Below are 17320 nucleotides of genomic sequence, written 5' to 3' on the forward strand. Positions count from 1 at the left end.
CTTGCCACCTGCGCGCTAGCGCAGCCGAGCACCTTAGAGGGAACGTAGCCCGGCACTCCGGCTGAGGTGCTTTTGAATGATATCAAAGCAGCTTAGCAGGGCCCAAGGGCTGGTTTTCCAAATCGCAGGCAGAACTACCAAAAATATTGTGTAAAAAAATACTCCCAAACTCACTTCTATACTTGTGATGAGCCAATCGCTGACGGCTTTACTCTGAGCTCCGCTGGTCACCATCTGGAAGCCGTTGGCTGTCGCGGTGTGCAAGAGGACTAGGAAGGAAAAACCAACAGAGGTTTGCAATGATGCCTCGAACTTTGATTCCCGTTTGGAAGATTTGCAGACAAGAGACCAAGGGACCACACGGAACAGACTCTAGGCAAAATTCTCAAAGGGATGCACTGCTCTTTTCCGAAGAACAGCGCTACTCTCTGACAGAAGAGACTTCTAAAATTGGCGTGCTAGAAAGACGTGCAACATGTTTGCCCAATTCCCTTGACGCCTCCAGGGTTTAAAAGACAGGAGTTCATACAGGTGGATCTTCACCCAAAGGTGCTTTTTTCAGGAGGCAACTGGACTGTCTTGTTTTTTTTTTCTTTTGAAGACGTTTTGCTTCTCATCCAAGAAGCTTCTTCAGCTCTGACAGGATGGTGGGGACTGGAAGGATTTATAATCCTTGCAGACAGCTGGTCATTTGCATCCTTTGAGAGGGCCGTTGAGGCCACCTGGAGGTTTCTCTGTGTCCTCGGCGTCACCTGAGTGGTGCAAATGGTTCCTGTAGCCTGCAATTTTTCCTCTGGAAATCTATTCCTTCTCCCACTCTATTCAAAGGGTGTTCATCCCAAATTGTATAGCTAAAAGTCTGCAGATATTCTTAAGTCAGGGAAGCCTCCTGAAAGCTGCGGAGGTGGAAAATCGGTCCTACGAACAAACCGGAAGTCACCAATCCCGAACTTCCGGGTTCCCCCTAGGTCCATTTTTTTGCCCTCCGGAGGCTTCAGGGAGGCTCCTGAAGCCTCCGGAGGGCCTGTTTTCGACCTCCCCAGGCTCCTAGAAAGCCTCTGGAGCCAGGGGAGGGCGGAAAAACCGCACCAAAAGCAGTGTGTGTGAGATCGTGTGCACATGCGTTGGAGGGGGCGGCGCATAGCATTATGGGTGTGGCATGCCTGTGCACGACCCCCCCCCCTGCGCTCCCCCGCTTTTGGCACGGGAGCCAAAAAAGGTTAGCCATCACTGATCTAGAGTATCTGCTTTCTGTTTTAAAAATAATTAAATAAAACACAAAAGCAATTTGACAAATGTACTTGCGCCTGGTGCCTGTAACCATGCTCAGGAACCACTAATCCTTCCGATTTGCTGATTTAATGCACTATTTTTCTGTCAAAGTACAAATCCTGTTCATTAACTACATAATGTACTGTGTTTTCCCAAAAATAGGACAGGGTCTTATTTTCTTTTGACCCCCAAAATAAGCACTTGGCTTTAGAGAGCTTAAGAGAAAGAAGGACTAGGGGAGACATGATAGCAGTGTTCCAATATCTCAGGGGTTGCCACAAAGAAGAGGGAGTCAAACTATTCTCCAAGGCACCAGTGGACAGAACAAGAAGCAATGGGTGGAAACTAATCAAGGAGAGAAGCAACTTAGAACTGAGGAGAAACTTCCTGACAGTTAGAACAATTAATCAGTGGAACAGCTTGCCTCCAGAAGTTGTGAATGCCCCAACACTGGAAGTCTTTAAGAAGATGTTGGAGAGCCATTTGTCTGGAACGGTATAGGGTTTCCTGCCTAGGCAGGGGGTTGGACTAGAAGACCTCCAAGGTCCCTTCCAACTCTACTATTGTATTGTATTTTCGGGGAGGTTTATTATTTTTGAGGTGTAGGAGGCGGCGAGCGTGGTCACCTCATGGCTGCTGCTGTGTTGCAATATTTTCAGGGAGGATTATTTTAGCGCATGCGCTCAAAAGCCCGATTGGGTTTATAATCCGGAGAGGTCTTATTTTGAGGGAAACAGGGTATCAGGTGGCTAATATACATAAAAAACAGTTACATTGCTCAGATTTCCTCAATAGTGAGATGGGGGAATATAAATGTAATAATAAACAATATCACGTGGATGTACAATGAAAGTGCCCAGAGAACAATCAGTGACAAATAATCAGTGCAACAGAATCCAGTATCAAAAGGATGTGTTACAATTCCTAAAGCCGTATGGAAACATGGAAGAAAATAATAAAAACAATTAAGCAGGTAGGGAGCCCATGGGCTTGCTTCTAATTAGTAGAGAATTGTGGCCACAGGCAGTAAAGAGTCTCCTGATACAGAACTGCCATTTGCTGACATCAAGAGCTTTAATACGCATTACAAATGCTTCACCTCTCAGCTCCTACAGATAGTCCTTGACTTATGATTGTTCTGGAACCCAGAATTATGTTCATAAGTCATGCCGGTCCTTAAGTGGCTTTTGTGACCTTGCCCGCTTTACACATTTTTTGTGATGGTCACCACAAAATCATCCCAGTAAGTCCATTGTCCGTAGTGGGCGTTTTTTTCACCAGAAATTGGAAACAAATGCCATTTTGGGGCAACACCCCCCCCCCCCCCCCGCGTAAATCAGGACACTGCAAATGGCTGTGAATGTAGCTTTGGTTGCCAACTACTTCAAATGCAATTGTGTGACTGCAAGGGTGGTGGCTGGTTGTTGAAACTTAGAATTTCAACAACCAGCCACCGCCCTTGCAGTCACACAATTGTTGTAAGTAATCCTGGTGAGGTCGGTTGTAATTTTGAATAGTCGTTAAGCAACCGGTCATAAGTCAAGGACTAGCTGTATTCCATGTAATTCAAAAAGAAACCTATTCAATCTTTTTAAAAAGGAGAGAAACGTAGTAAACATATGGCAGAAAAAGAATAATAGAATAGAATAACAGAGTTGGAAGGGACCTTGGAGGTCTTCTAGTCCAACCCCCTGCTTAGGCAGGAAACCCTACACCACTTCAGATAAATGGTTGCCCAACATCTTCTTAAAGACTTCCAGTGTTGGGGCATTCACAACTTCTGGAGGCAACTTCTGTTCCACTGATTAATTGTTCTCACTGTCAGGAAATTTCTCCTTAGTTCTAGGTTGCTTCTCTTCTTGATTAGTTTCCACCCATTGCCTAAAGGTGCCTTGGAGAATAGCTTGACTCCCTCTTCTCTGTGGCAGCCCCTGAAGGTCTAGTGGTCCAATCCGTTTGCCCTTTGGGTTTATCTGATTTTGCTTGTCTTTTTAATTCATGCTTTATTTTTTAATGATTAAAAAATGTTTGTTTTTAATTTTTGTTTCAGGATAGTCCTGAGCTGAAAGCCCACCAGTCAATACATCTTTCAGGGAGTCTACATTGGGGACCGGGGGGGGGGGTGATCCTGGGAAGCCCAACCGAACTTCACAAAATACTGACCTTCAGCAGCCGAAGCCGAGCCCTGCGATGCCGAAGCGGCCTGGGTCTGCTCATAGATGGAGAGCAGCTCGTCGTCTTCCTTGGCAAAGTAGACTGGCACGATGGTCTCCATGGCCAACATCTCTGGCTCAATCTCCATGAATTGCTTCGGGCAAGAAGAACAAGGAGTCAACAACCTCAGCATTGGCAAGAAGGGTAAAGGCTTAGCGTCATAGGATGGAGATGGAAGGCCAAACCTTCTGAATATTGCAAGGTCCACTACGCCAGTTTTTCTTAAACATGGCCACTTTTAAGATGAGTGGACTTCAATTCCCAGAATTCTGCAGCCAGCCATTCAATTTTGGGAATAGCAACAGCGCTTAGACTTCTATACCGCTTCACGGTGCTTTTATAGTCCTCTCTAAGTGGTTTAGAGAGTGAGAGCATCTTGCCCCCAACAATTCTGGGTCCTCATTTTACCCACCTTGGAAGGATGGAAGGCTGAGTCAACCTTGAGTCTGGTGAGATTTGAACTGCCAAATTGCAGGCATCCGGCAGTCAGAAGAAGTAGCCTGCAGTACTGCACACTTACCACTGCACCACCGCAGCTCATTGAAGTTGAATTGAAGTTCATCCAACTTAAACGTGATCAAGCTTGAGAAACACGGCATTTTAGTCATTCACAACATATTGTGGGATCCAGCCTCTTATAGGAAAGCTTCCAGTAAGAAAGAAAAGCCCTCCCTATAGTAACCCATTCGATTGATTGACAGCTCTTATTGACTGGCCCCTTGCAAAGAATCCATTACATCTCTGGAGGGATTATAGCATGGATTGATATTTAACTCTCGGGAAAACAGGATTGTATTTTGTGATACAGGCATACAATCCTATACAGGTAGTCCTCGACTTACAACTGTTTGTTTAGTGACCATTTGAAGTTACAACAGCATTGGAAAAAAGTGACTTAGGACCATTTTTCACACTTACGACAGTTGCAGCATCCCCATTGGTCACACGATCAAAATTCAGATGCTTGGCAACCGACTCATATTTATGACGGTTGTAGTGTTCCGGGGGTCAGGTGATCCACCCCCCCTTTTGCAACCTTCTGACCAGCAAGGTCAATAGGGAAGCCAGATTCACTTAACAACAGTGTTACCAACTTAAAGCTGCAGGGATTCACTTAACAACCGCGGCAAGAAAAGTCGTAAACTGAGGCAAAACTCACTTAACAGATTCACTTAACAACCGAAGTGATTCAATTAACAACTGTGTTAAGCTGTAAAATTGGGCGTGACACACTTAACAGCAATTAACAATTTCACTGTCAGGCCTGCAGTTATATTCCTTTTTAGGATCTTTGGCCTGTCACACTCTCTCTTATTTCATTATGCTGTTTCATTAGTGTAGTAATTGGGAGGGGGAATAGAAAGGAGTAGAATTGTGGAATGTGTTGTTGTTATTCCTTTCTAGAAGCCCAAGGTCATCTTTTGTCTCTGCATCTCTGCACCTGACCGGAACCAGCGGGGTGGAGATGCCGGCGTGGCCGAAGAAGATTGGACCGTGTGATGGATTTATGGGTGTGGGGATAAGATCATGAACTTTCAACTGGGTGGAATCCCAGGAAGCTTTTAGATTTGGGATTCCACAGTTTGTTGCCAACATGTCTGTCTTATTAAATTGGAACTTTTAAGGATAGCTCTGCCTTGGACTGTGATTTAATTCTGCATGATATTTGGAACGCTGACATTCATTAGCAAAGGCAATTCTGGCAGCAATTGTAGTTATTAAGAGCTACCAGTAATGGTTGTCTATCGGTGGTTCTCGACTTACGACCACAATTGAGCCCAACATTTCTGTTGCTACCCTGTTTCCCTGAAAAAGAGCCCTCCCTGAAAATATTGCAACACAGCAGCAGCCATGAGGTGACCACGCTCGCCGCCTCCTGTACCTCAAAAATAATAAGACCTCCCTGAAAATAAGGCCAAGTGCTTATTTCGGGGGGGGGGGGTCAAAAGAAAATAAGACCCTGTCTTATTTTCGGAGAAACACGGTAGGAAGGATGCTACCTAGTTAGGGTAATGAAACATCTGTAAGAAAACAACCGAGCTCAGATAACACCAAGGGCCCCTCATATGCATATACAAAATATGATAAATTTAATCAGGATTCTGATTGACTCAGCACCCTTTTCTCCAGAAATCTGTTCCCCGAAGGATTTACAGGCAGTCCTCGGCTTACAACTTCCATTGAGTCCAAAATTTCTGTTGCTAAGTGAGACATTTGCTAAGTGCGTTTTGCCCCATTTTACGACCTTTCTTGCCACGTGTTTCTCGCCACATTTGTTAAGTGAACTGTGGCAGCCATGACGTTAGGAACACGGTTGGTAAGCAAATCTGGCTTCTACATTGACTTTGCTTGTCAGAAAGTCACAAAAGGGGATCACGTGACCCCAGGACCCTGCAACCGTCATAAATACGAGTCAGTTGCAAATTGTCTGCATTTCGGTCACGTAACCGTGGGCATGCTGCAACGGTCTTAAGCGTAAAAACTGGTCCTGTGTCACTTTTTTTCAGCGTTGTCGTAACTTCTGAATGGTCACTAAGTGAACTGTTGTAAGTCGAGGACTACCTGTACTATGAAGAAAACCAGCCTGGTGACATGACTTAAGTATCCGGCAGCGTTTACTGGGTCTTGTTCGAACGAAAGATGCGGCGGATGCCTTTACACATGGCAGAAGGCTACACCGCAGGAGGGTACCAACGTCCAACTTACATTTAGCCCTGCGATTCGCACTCAGAACGGGGCACTCACCCGGATGATATCCTGAGGCACCGATGCCATATTGTGCGGCAGGATGATCACCACGGCGCCGGCTGACTGGCGAAGAGCTTTCTGATACTGTTCGTAGGAGAAGTCCATCAGCCGGATCATCACACAGCGGCGGCTTAGCACATCTGCCTCTACGGTGCGTGCCTCGGTGTTTAATACGGCGTTCCGGGTGCCTGTCAAAAGCAGCGGAGAAGCTGAGCGATCTGGAATCCACAGAATAGCAATAGCACTTAAGACTTATATACCGCTTTACAACCCTCTCTAAGCGATTTACAGAGTCAGCCTATCGCCCCTCAACAATCTGGGTCCTCGTTTTACCAACTTCGGAAGGAGGGAAGGCTGAGTCAACCTTGAGTCTGGCGAGATTCGAACTGCCAAATTGCAGGCAGCTGGCAGGCAGCAGCAGTAGCCTGCAGTACCGCACTCTAGCCACTGCGGCTCACAGAAACTGAGCTTTGCCAAGAAGACCGTAGCTTTTGGGCAAGGGCGGGGAATTTCCCAAGGGGTCACATGAGAAACTGGGACTGCTATGGAGGGCTGAACTTAGAAGCTGTGAAGGGGCATGGGTATGTGTGTATACATATATGTAAATTAGCCCCAACCACCCCCAAAAAACCAGTCAAAACAATCCATGTGGGCCGGACAGGGACAGCCAAAGGATGTCGCACAGAGGGCATAAAAGTTGGCTTTTCCAGCAAGCCGGCCTGGCCTATTAATTTTATCTAATTTTTAAAATGTTATTGTCAGATTAATTGGGTTTGTTTTTTTGGATATTTATCTAATTTCCTTTCAATTTTTGTGATATGTGTTTTTTAATGTTGTACGCCGCCCTGAGTCCTTTGGGAGAATGGCGGCATATAAATCCAATAAAACAAAACAAACAAACAAACAAACAAAATGCTCAGGTTTGCTTTTACGAGACCTTACTATAATTAGGTTGGGGTTGGGGAGGAACCTGGGCCAGTCCTGGAGTTTGGGGAAGGCTCTGATGAGGGCTCTGTGTCAGGGGGGGGGGCAGGGCAGTCTGACAGTTATCAGCTGCCTTCGGAGTCAGACATCAGTGAGGCCGAAGAACAGCTGGAGCCTGTTCCCAGTGTGCGCATGCGCAGAGCTGTCAGATGAAGGGAACAGCTAAAGAACAGGGGTCAACTTGGGAGTAAGGCCACAGGCGGACAATGAATGGTCCCTCCCAGAGGAAATAAAAGAGGAGCAAAAGGGGAGTGGAGCTTGCAGGAGGCAATTAGTTTGCTTAATTGGTTCCTGACTCTCAGAGGCTCCTTGCCAAGTTTTGCAGATATCGGCCTGGCAGCTCTCCAAGCCAGATGAGGTCTGTGACTGTAAATCCTCCCTTGAAAGACTTTGCTGGATGTGAACGAGAGGAATTCGCAGTAACTTAATAAAAAGGGGGGTTTGTCAGGACAAGGAGTCTGCTTGGGGGAGCCTAAGTCAGCACTGGGGGTCTTTGTGAATAGAAAGGTCTCACAGGCACATTAATGTGCTTCTTTCCAGGCGTAGAAGCAGTGGGAAGGTATGTTGGGGCACTAGGGTATAATGGCATGTGGGAGACAGAAGAGCCACAACTAGACAATGGTCCAATAACCGAAATTTGAGTCTAAAGGAGGAGGGGTGGAGCAAGCGTCTTAGAAGGAACCCTCCCTAGTCTTCCAGAGAGTAGAGGTAGTGTTTGACTTACAACAGTTCATTTAGTGACCGTTCAAAGTTACAACGGCATCGAAAAATGTGACTTGCGACCCTTTTTTCAGTGAATGGTCCTTGCAATAGCCCCACAAGTCACGTGATCAAAATTCAAATGCTGGGCAGCTGGTTCATATTTATGACCATAGTGGTGTCGCAGGACCACGCGATCCCCTTTTGCGACCTTCTGACGAGCAAAGTCAACGGGGAAGCCAGATCCACTCAACAACCGGGTTACTAACTTATCAAACACAAAGATTCACTTAGCCACTGCGGCAAGACAAGTCTTAAAATGGGGCAAAGCTCACTTAAGAAAAGAAATTTTGGGCTCAATTGTGGTCATAAGTCAAGGACTAGCTATAAAAGTCGGGGACGGGAAGATTAATTTCAAACTTTCAAGATTCTGTTGATGTAACCTTACAATACAGCTAGTACTCAACTTACAACCATTCATAATTACAAAGGCACAGAAAAGTGATTTAGGACCAATCCTCGCACTTACAACCGTTGCAATATGTGATTAAAATTCAACAACTGGCATGTATTGATGACAATTGCACTGTGCAGGGGTTATATGATCACCATTTATAAACTTCCCAGCCTGCAAAGTCAATGGGGGAAACCAGATTCAATACAATAGCACAGTTGGAAGGGACCTTGGAGGTCTTCAAGTCCAACCCCCTGCCTAAGCAAGAAATCCTATACCGTTCCAGACAAATGGTTATCCAACATCTTTTTAAAGACTTCCAGTGTTGGAGCATTCACAACTTCTGGAGGCAACTTCTGTTCCACTGATTGATTGTTCTCACTGTCAGGAAGTTTCTCCTCAGTTCTAAGTTGCTTCTCTCCTTGATTAGTTTCCTCCCATTGCTTCTTGTCCTACCTTCAGGTGCCTTGGAGAATAGTTTGACTCCCTCTTCTTTGTGGCAGCCCCTGAGATATTGGAACACTGCTATCATGTCTCCCCTGGTCCTTCTTTTCATTAAACTAGACATACCCAGTTCCTGCAACTGTTCCTCACATGTTTGAGCTTCCAGTCCCCTAATCATCTTTGTTGCTCTTCTCTTAACTCCACATCTTTTCTACATCGTGGCAACCAAAACTGGATGCCGTATTCCAAATGTGGCCTTACCAAGGCATGATAAAGTGATATTAAGATTTCACGTGATCTTGATTCTCTCCCTCTGTTGATGCAGCCTAGAACTGTGTTGGCTTTTTGGGCAGCTGCTGCACACGGCTGGCTCCTATTTAAATGGTTGTCCACTAGAACTCCAAGATCCCTCTCAGAGTTACTACCGTTGAGCAAGCTACCACCTCTACCTCTACTACCACCTCTTCTGTACCTGTGCATTTCGTTTTTCTTGACTAAATGTCGAACCTTACTCTTTTCACCATTGAATTTCATTTTGAGATTCATTTAACTTCAGTAATTTACTTAGGGTAAGGCAACACACTTATCAACTGCCTTGCTTAGCAACGGAAATTTTGGGCCGAACTGTGGTTGCAAAACCTGTACAGACAGAATTCATATTCACTGTCATGTTTCTTGTCTGGAATGCCTTGAAGGGCTAACATAGAAACTGTCCTCCCTGCTGTGGTTTTACGTTCCTCCCGGTTTTAAAATCAGAAAGTGGTGTCATCTTTTGTTCTATCATATGCCACCAACCTGCAGGAAAATTGTATCGTTCTTCTCATCCTAGGGCACTGACAGTGTTCCAATATTGGAAGGGCTGCCTCAAAAAAGAGGGGGGCAACCTATATTCCAGAGCACCTGAAGGCAGGACAAGAAACAATGGGTGGAAACTAATCAAGGAGAGAAGCAACTTAGAACTAAGGAGAAATTTCCTGACAGTGAGAACAATTAATCAGTGGAACAGCTTGCCTCCAGAAGTTGTGAATGCCCCAACACTGGAGGTTTTGAAGAAGAGACTGGGCAACCATTTGTCTGAAATGGTATGGGGTTTCTTGCTTGAGCAGGAGGTTGGACTAGAAGACCTCTAAGGTACCTTCTGTTATTCCTTAGCAAGGGGCATGGCTGGATCAGTCTTATCTGCCAAAACTTACATGAGTGTTTTGGAGGATGCATTTAAAAAGAGGCCAGCTAACAGAGGATATGAAGTAGCTATTTCAGCTGAAGAAGCTTTTTGGATGAGAAGCAAAATATCTTCAAAGAAAAACCAGAAAGTCCAGTTGCCTCTTGAAAAAAAAAAAAGCACCTTTGGGACGATTTCAGAATTGTTCAATTCTCAACTGAACAATTGAACAGCAAACTGGCTGAAATCACAGAACAGCAGAGCTGGGAGGAGATCAACTAGGAAAAAAAATCTTCAGGTGAGGTGGTGGAAGACATACCTAGGCAATTTCAGTGTGGGAAAAATTGGTTTTAAAGAGAGGGAAAAATGAAAACTAGACCGTCTACAAACTAGGCGTGGCATGTGTGTGTGTGTGTTTATGGTTTCAACATATATATTATCTCCTCCTTTTCCCTTTGGAGTCAAAACTATTGGAGGGAGGAGCTCATTAACGGGTTTTAATTGGGGAGGAAGAGATCTTTAGAGATTTCCCACGTTTATTACAGCAACTGAGAGAGGGAGTTGAGAACGGCACTTGTTCTTCCACTAGGTTAAATATTACAGCTCTCGTTACTTTCAATTTGTCCAGTTTATTAACAGCCAGGCACACAGATACGAAAGTGTGCCTGGCTGGGTTTTTTTAAGTCTCCCCCCCTCCTTCCCAAAATGGGGATGTGGCACTTTGGAGGTGATTAAGAGAGTATGTGACACGTTGCCTCCTTCCTGTATGCACTTTGCTCCCTCCCTCTGTGTTACCTTTAGTTTAACTCAATTTTAAATCTATGGCCCTTATTTATTGTTGTAGTGTTTTATATAATTGAATGCCTGTAAGCCATGTAGAGATGGGTGGCCTGCAAGTTTAATAAATGCCAGATTTACTTTTTCAAACAGGAGTAAGGTAAAGGCTCCCTCTCACACCTATGTGCTAGTCGTTCCCGACTCTAGGGGGCGGTGCTCATCTCCGTTTCAAAGCCGAAGAGCCAGCGCTGTCCGAAGACGTCTTTGTGGTCATGTGGCCGGCATGATTAAATGCCGAAGGCGCATGGAAACGCTGTTACCTTCCCACCAAAGGTGGTTCCTATTTTTCTACTTGCATTTTTACCTGCTTTTGAACTACTAGGTTGGCAGAAGCTGGGACAAGTAACAGGAGCTCACTCCGTTACATGGCACTAGGGATTTGAACCGCCAAACTGCCGACCTTTCTGATCGACAAGCTCAGCGTCTTACCCACTGAGCCACCGAGCCATCCCTATGAAGCAGCAGTATATCTGTGTTAATAAGAAACCCACGTAACATGGGAAAAGCCACTCAGAAAGGGCCAGAATTTCTGCTCTTTCTTCTCATATGGGACTAAATGGGCAGAGGGTGCATTGCCAAGGGATTGGAAGGTGTGACATATGCCCACACCAATCTGATGTATCCAGTAGGAATTGGACAGATTCCACTCCTGAATATGCAAGATAGTCCTTGACTTACACCTACAGTTGAGTCCAAAATTTATGTCAAAGCAGAGTTGGAAGGGACCTTGGAGGTCTTCTAGTCCAACCCCCTGCCTAGGCAGGAAACCCTATGCCTTTCCAGACAAATGGCTATCCAACATCTTCTTAAAGACTTCCAGTGTTGGGGCATTCACAACTTCTGGAGGCAAGCTGTTCCACTGATTAATTGTTCTCACTGTCAGGAAGTTTCTCCTCAGTTCTAAGTTGCTTCTCTCCTTGATTAGTTTCCACCCATTGCTTCTTGTTCTACCCTCAGGTGCCTTGGAGAATAGTTTGACTCCCTCTTCTTTGTGGCAACCCCTGAGATATTGGAAGACTGCTATCATGTCTCCCCTAGTCCTTCTTTTCATTAAACTAGGCATACCCATTTCCTGCAACCGTTCTTCATGTGTTTTAGTCTCCAGTCCCCTAATCCTCTTTGTTGCTCTTCTCTGCACTTTTTCCAGAGTCTTCACATTTTCTACATCGTGGCGACCAAAACTTCGCCGTCATGAAACTGAACCAGTCTGACATGCATCCGAAATTTGATCTTGTGACCTTGGGGATGCTACAACAGTTGGAACTATGAAAAAAATGGTCCCAAGTCACTTTTTTCAGTGCCTTTGCAACTTTGGTCACTAAACAAACTGTTGAAAGTCGAGGACTACCTCCATTACCAAGACGCTCAATGAAACATTGTGATGTGTGTCTTGCAGGACAATTTATAAAAGAAGTGAGGAAAGATTGCTTTTAAATTACTACAAAGGAAGTTACATAAACCATCCCTGTGCTGGGCTGGGTCAGAGATTAAGGCACTGCTATGATGGCACAGCCTTTAATAACAGGTAGTTAACCAAAGGCAGAGACAGAGAACAGCCCTGGGCAATTATTTTAAGAAATTGTTTTCTACCTGAGCTTTGAAGCTCCTCAATACATCTAGTCTTCAACTTACGACCAGAGGCTCAGCGATCAAAGTTACGACAGAACTCCTCCCAAAGGCACTCAAAACCCAGACTTGCAGTTCCAATAGGTGACAGCTCCCTTGTGGTCACATGATCACATTTGGGGACTCAGCAACCACCCTGCAGTTACAGCCATTTAGAATATAGAATAGCAGAGAGTTGGAAGGGACCCTGGAGGTCTTCTAGTCCATATGCCACTTCAGACAAATGGCTGTCCAATCTCTTCTTAAAAACTTCCAATGTTGGGGCATCCACAACTTCTGGAGGCAAGTAGTTCCACTGGTTAACTGTTCTCCCTGTCAGGAAATTTCTCCTTAGTTGTAGGTAGCTTCTCTCCTTAGTTTCCACCCATTGCTTCTTGTTCTACCCTCAGGTGCCTTGGAGAATAGTTTGACTCCCTCTTCTTTGTGGCAACCCCTGAGATATTGGAAGACTGCTATCGTGTCTCCCCAACTCCTTCTTTCTCTTAAGCTAAACATACCCAGTTCCTGCAACCTCTTTTTTTTTTTTGCAGGCCCCCTCAGCCACCTGATCAAAAATGTACAACGTTTTGGCTGGGAATAGGAGTTTACTACCAGTTTCCAGGCCAAAACATGCATGACAAACCATTGATTTGCTTACACCTATGGCGCTCGCTCAATAACCACGGGGAAAAAAAGATTGTAAAATTGGTAATAGTCACATGATCACCAGCATGACTTACAAGTGAATTTTCAGGCTCAAGTTACATCGCAAAGTGAGGACTAGCCTTTTCTGGACCGAGTGCCCAAAGTGCATGCATGCACGCCTAAACCCCCAAAATGCAATCCGCGTGCAACCCCTGTGCATGTACACCACCCCCATGCCCCGCACACACCCACACATGTGCCCGCGCATGCATCCAGCATCCTGTGCATCTGTGCATGGCCCCCGCACGCCCCACATGCGGTACCCCCCGCACGCGCCCTGCCCCACCGCACTTGTGCGGCACAAGGCCAAAAATGAGCTGGCCGGCGGGAGGTGTGCGCATGCGTGGTGGAGCCGAACTGGGGTGACGGCTCACGTGCCATCAGAGGGCACTGCGTGTCTCTTCTGACACGTGTGCCATAGGTTCGCCATCATGTTTCTACACGGACAGGGATCTGAGAGAAAGACTGCAGAAGGGAATATTTGAGGACACAACACGCCATAATGCTAGCTTGTGTCCGCCGCCTTTATCTTCCCTTTGCAAGAGCGTTAAATTACATCACAGTGTAAGGCACTATTGCAACATCCTACGACTGAAGAAGAGCCATTTCTTAATAGTAGAAAGCTTTCTCAGGCTAGCTGTCTCTCCCCGTAGTAAGAAGCTACTTTAAATTACTCTGCCGTTCTTGCTTTAATCTTACAGGTAGCTTTTTGGGCGTACCGATAGTCCTCTATTTACAACCGTTTGTTCAGTGACCATTACGAGGACACTGAAAAAAGTGACGTAGGGCCATTTTTCACACTTACAACCACTGAAGCATCCCCAGGGACCCATGACCAAGAGTTGCACGGTTGGCAACTGGCATGTGTTTATGAGGGTTACAATCTCCCCGGGGGTCAGGTGGATCCCCCTTTGTGACCTTCTGACAAGCAAAGTCAAAGGAGAAGCCAGATTCACTTCACAATCGTGTGACTAGCTTAACGGCTGCAGCAATTCCCTAAACCACTGTGGCACGAAAGGTCGTAAAATGGGACAAAAGTCACTTTAACAACTGTCTTGCTTAGCGATGGAAATTTTGGGCTCCGTTGTGGTCGTAACGCGAGGACTATCTGTATTATATTTACCTATGAATGAATAAATAAATAAAAACCATAAACAAAATGTCTCCTAATCGTCAATGGGGAAGCTAGATTCATTTAACAATCACATTCACTTAACAACCACTAACAACTGTAGTGATACCGTTAAAAACCATGGCAAGGAAGGTCATAAAATGGGGCAAAACTCATTTAACCGTCTCGCTTAGCAGCAGAAAATGTGGGTTCCATTGTGGCCATAAATTGAGGACTACCTGTATTGTATGCCCGTTTTATTTTACCGCAAATCTATGTGGTGGCTAGGAGTCGAAAATGATTTGCTGTCCTAATCAATCAATCAATTTTTACAACAACAGGCCAGGATTACTTAGTCCAGGGGTGTCCAAACTTGGCAACTTTAAGACTTGTGGACTTCAACTCCCAGAATTCTGAGAGATGAAGTCCACAAGTCTTAAAGTTGCCAAGTTTGGACACCCCTGACTTAGTCCTTTGGCCTCTCTGACTCAACCTGAAACAAGTTCTCTGTAAATAAGAGAAATGCTTCCCAAAATTATATGGGGCAGGGGGAGAAATAAGATTCCAATAGAAGAGCAGAGACAGTTCCAATAAAAGAGAAAATCCAGCTTGTGGCTTCAAGAGGCACCTGGATTCCTTGAAAGGGTGTGGAGAGGTGGTTTCAACACACAGACCCCTCACAGACAGATTTCCCCCTCCGACAATCCTGCTTAAGGCGCAGAAGAGAAAATCCATTGACCCAAAAGTGCATTGCTAAGACCGAATCCCGGCATTGTCAGTAGGGCCTTTGTCCAAGACTGTGCAGAAATTCCAGCCAAAGGGTGGACCCAGCCAGATAGACCCAGATGAGGTAAACAGCTGTGTCATGCTTGCCCTTTCCTTCCCGGAGGGCTCCTCGGCAGACCCTTGCCCGTAAAGGAGAAGATTCCTAACTCAGGGCTGAAATGAGAGGGTCCTTGGTGTTCTTTGATCTTGGTTGTTTTCTTGCGGGTGTTTCATTACTTGGATTAAGCAAAATCGTTATGTGATGACAACTGGTTTGGGTCATGAAACGTCTGCCTTTTATGAGCCTGAAAGAGGAGGATTGTGGCAATCCTTTGTTGTTTTCTTGCGTTTCATGACCAGGTAACCTCATCAGCCACTAGTATATAAAACGACAGCAAAACCTACTCTCTTATTAGTACTGATGTTACCTCGGTGGGTAATGAATTGTCTGCAAGAAAACAGCCAAGCTCAGAGAGAGCACCAAAGACCCCACACAGCCCTCCTCATCCTCTCCACCAAGTCCGCCCCTTTGATGTTACCTAGGTGGGTCACAAAACATTTGCAAGAAAACACCCAAACTCAAAAAGAACCCAAGGCCCCCACAGTCGTCGTCATTGTCGCCTTCCTCCACCACACTCTTCTAGCACTGATGATGTTACCTAAGGTAAAGGTTCCCCTCGCACAAGCGTGCTAGTCGTTCCCGACTCTAGGGGGCGGTGTTCATCTCCATTTCAAAGCCGAAGAGCCAGCATTGTCCGAAGACGACTCCGTGGTCATGTGGCCGGCATGACTCAATGCCAAAGGTGCACAGAATGCTGTTCCCTTCCCACCAAAGGTGGTCCCTATTTTTCTACTTGCATTTTTACGTGCTTTCGAACTGCTAGGTTGGCAGAAGCTGGGACAAGTCACGGGAGCTCACTCCGTTACGCGGCGCTAGGGGTTCGAACCGCCGACCTGCCGACCTTTCTGATCGACAAGCTCAGTGCCTTACCACTGAGCCATCACGTCCCCTCAACTTACAACAGTTCATTTTTTAGTGTAACTGTTTGAACTTACAGTGGCATTGAAAAAAGTGACTTATGAACACTTTTCACACTCATATTTATGACGGTCCCAGCGTCCCGACTCCCCTTTGCGACTTTCTGACAAGCCAAGTCAATGGGGAAGCCACATTCACCTAACAACCAGGTTACTAACTTAACACCTGCAGGGATTCACTTAACAACGACCCTTCGGATCGACACGCTCAGTGTCTTAGACACTCAGCCACTGCTGAGAAATCACGCCCCCTTCTAACACTGATGTTGTTACCTAGTTTGGGTCCTGAAACGTCTGCAAGATAACCAAGCTCAAGAGCATCAAGTACCCCACAGTCCTTTTCCTCCTCTTCCTCCTCTCCAGAATTCACACCCCCTTCTAGCTCTGATGGTATTACCTAGGTGGGTCATGAAACATCTGCAAGAAGATAACCAAGCTCAGAAGAGCATCAAGTATCCCACAGTCCTTTCCTCCTCCTCCTCTCCAGAAATCACACCCCCTTCTAGCTCTGATGATATTACCTAGGTGGGTCATGAAACGTCTGCAAGAAGATAACCAAGCTCAGAGAGCGCTAAGAACCCCTTCACCCACCACCAGCTGCCCCTGTTAAGCTCTTGGAGCGGCTTGAATCTCAAGGCCATTTGCCCCAAAGAGAGAACCTTCTGAAGGCCTATTGGGGGGCGGGGTATTTCCCTATCTCAAAATGAGGGGATACTTCAAGCGGGGGGGGGGGGAAGGGGCGCCCATGAATCAGCTGCTGTCACCTTAGCAAAGGCGAACGAGAGGGGTCTTAATTGCAAGGCTTCTCGAAGGCCAAGCCTCCATTCATCCCACCCCCGGGGTTTCTCACGGCCTAGAGACGCCGACCCCGGACCCCGCCACGCGGGACGGACTCCAGCTCCCATCATTCCCCATCCTGGGGTAGTGGATGGGAGTTGAAGTCCCGCGCTTAAGTGGGGGGGGGGCGGTTCCTGAAGAGGGCAGAGCGTTCCCCTCCCTCACTGACCGTAGGGCTGCCCCCCGAGCTCGTACTGCTGCATGCGGTAGACGGTGAACTCGTGGGCGGCGGAGGCCGGCGGCGGGCCCAGCAGCAGCAGCAGGACGGCGGGCAGCACCACCAGGAAGCTGAGCGGCAGGCACGAGGCCTTCAGCAGCACCGAGCCCAGCACCTCCTCGCCGGCCTCTTCCAGCATGACGGCGGCTGTTCCCGGGCGCGAAGGGACGAAGGAGAAACGCTTCAGCCGGAGAAGGGGGCGCGCGGCACGCCGGGAAGTGGAGTCCG

The 17320-nt window shown here is 46.5% G+C and overlaps 1 protein-coding gene across 4 annotated transcripts in view; it reads right to left on the reverse strand.

Moving 5' to 3' along the window:
• NCLN (nicalin) overlaps nucleotides 1–17320 on the reverse strand; it is a 40346-nt gene extending 23026 nt beyond the window's left edge. For all 4 annotated transcript variants that reach the window (XM_081959148.1, XM_081959147.1, XM_081959146.1 and 1 more), the window contains exons 1-4: nucleotides 17045–17320; nucleotides 6232–6422; nucleotides 3436–3580; nucleotides 175–269 (exon numbers count right to left, since the gene is read on the reverse strand). In XM_081959148.1, the coding sequence (XP_081815274.1) occupies nucleotides 175–269; nucleotides 3436–3580; nucleotides 6232–6422; nucleotides 17045–17231 (618 nt within the window). In that variant the 5' untranslated portion in view covers nucleotides 17232–17320. The remainder of the gene's footprint in view (nucleotides 1–174; nucleotides 270–3435; nucleotides 3581–6231; nucleotides 6423–17044) is intronic.

Source organism: Natrix helvetica, assembly GCF_964273705.1.
Source record: "Natrix helvetica genome assembly, chromosome: 1".
NCBI lineage: Eukaryota > Metazoa > Chordata > Lepidosauria > Squamata > Natricidae > Natrix > Natrix helvetica.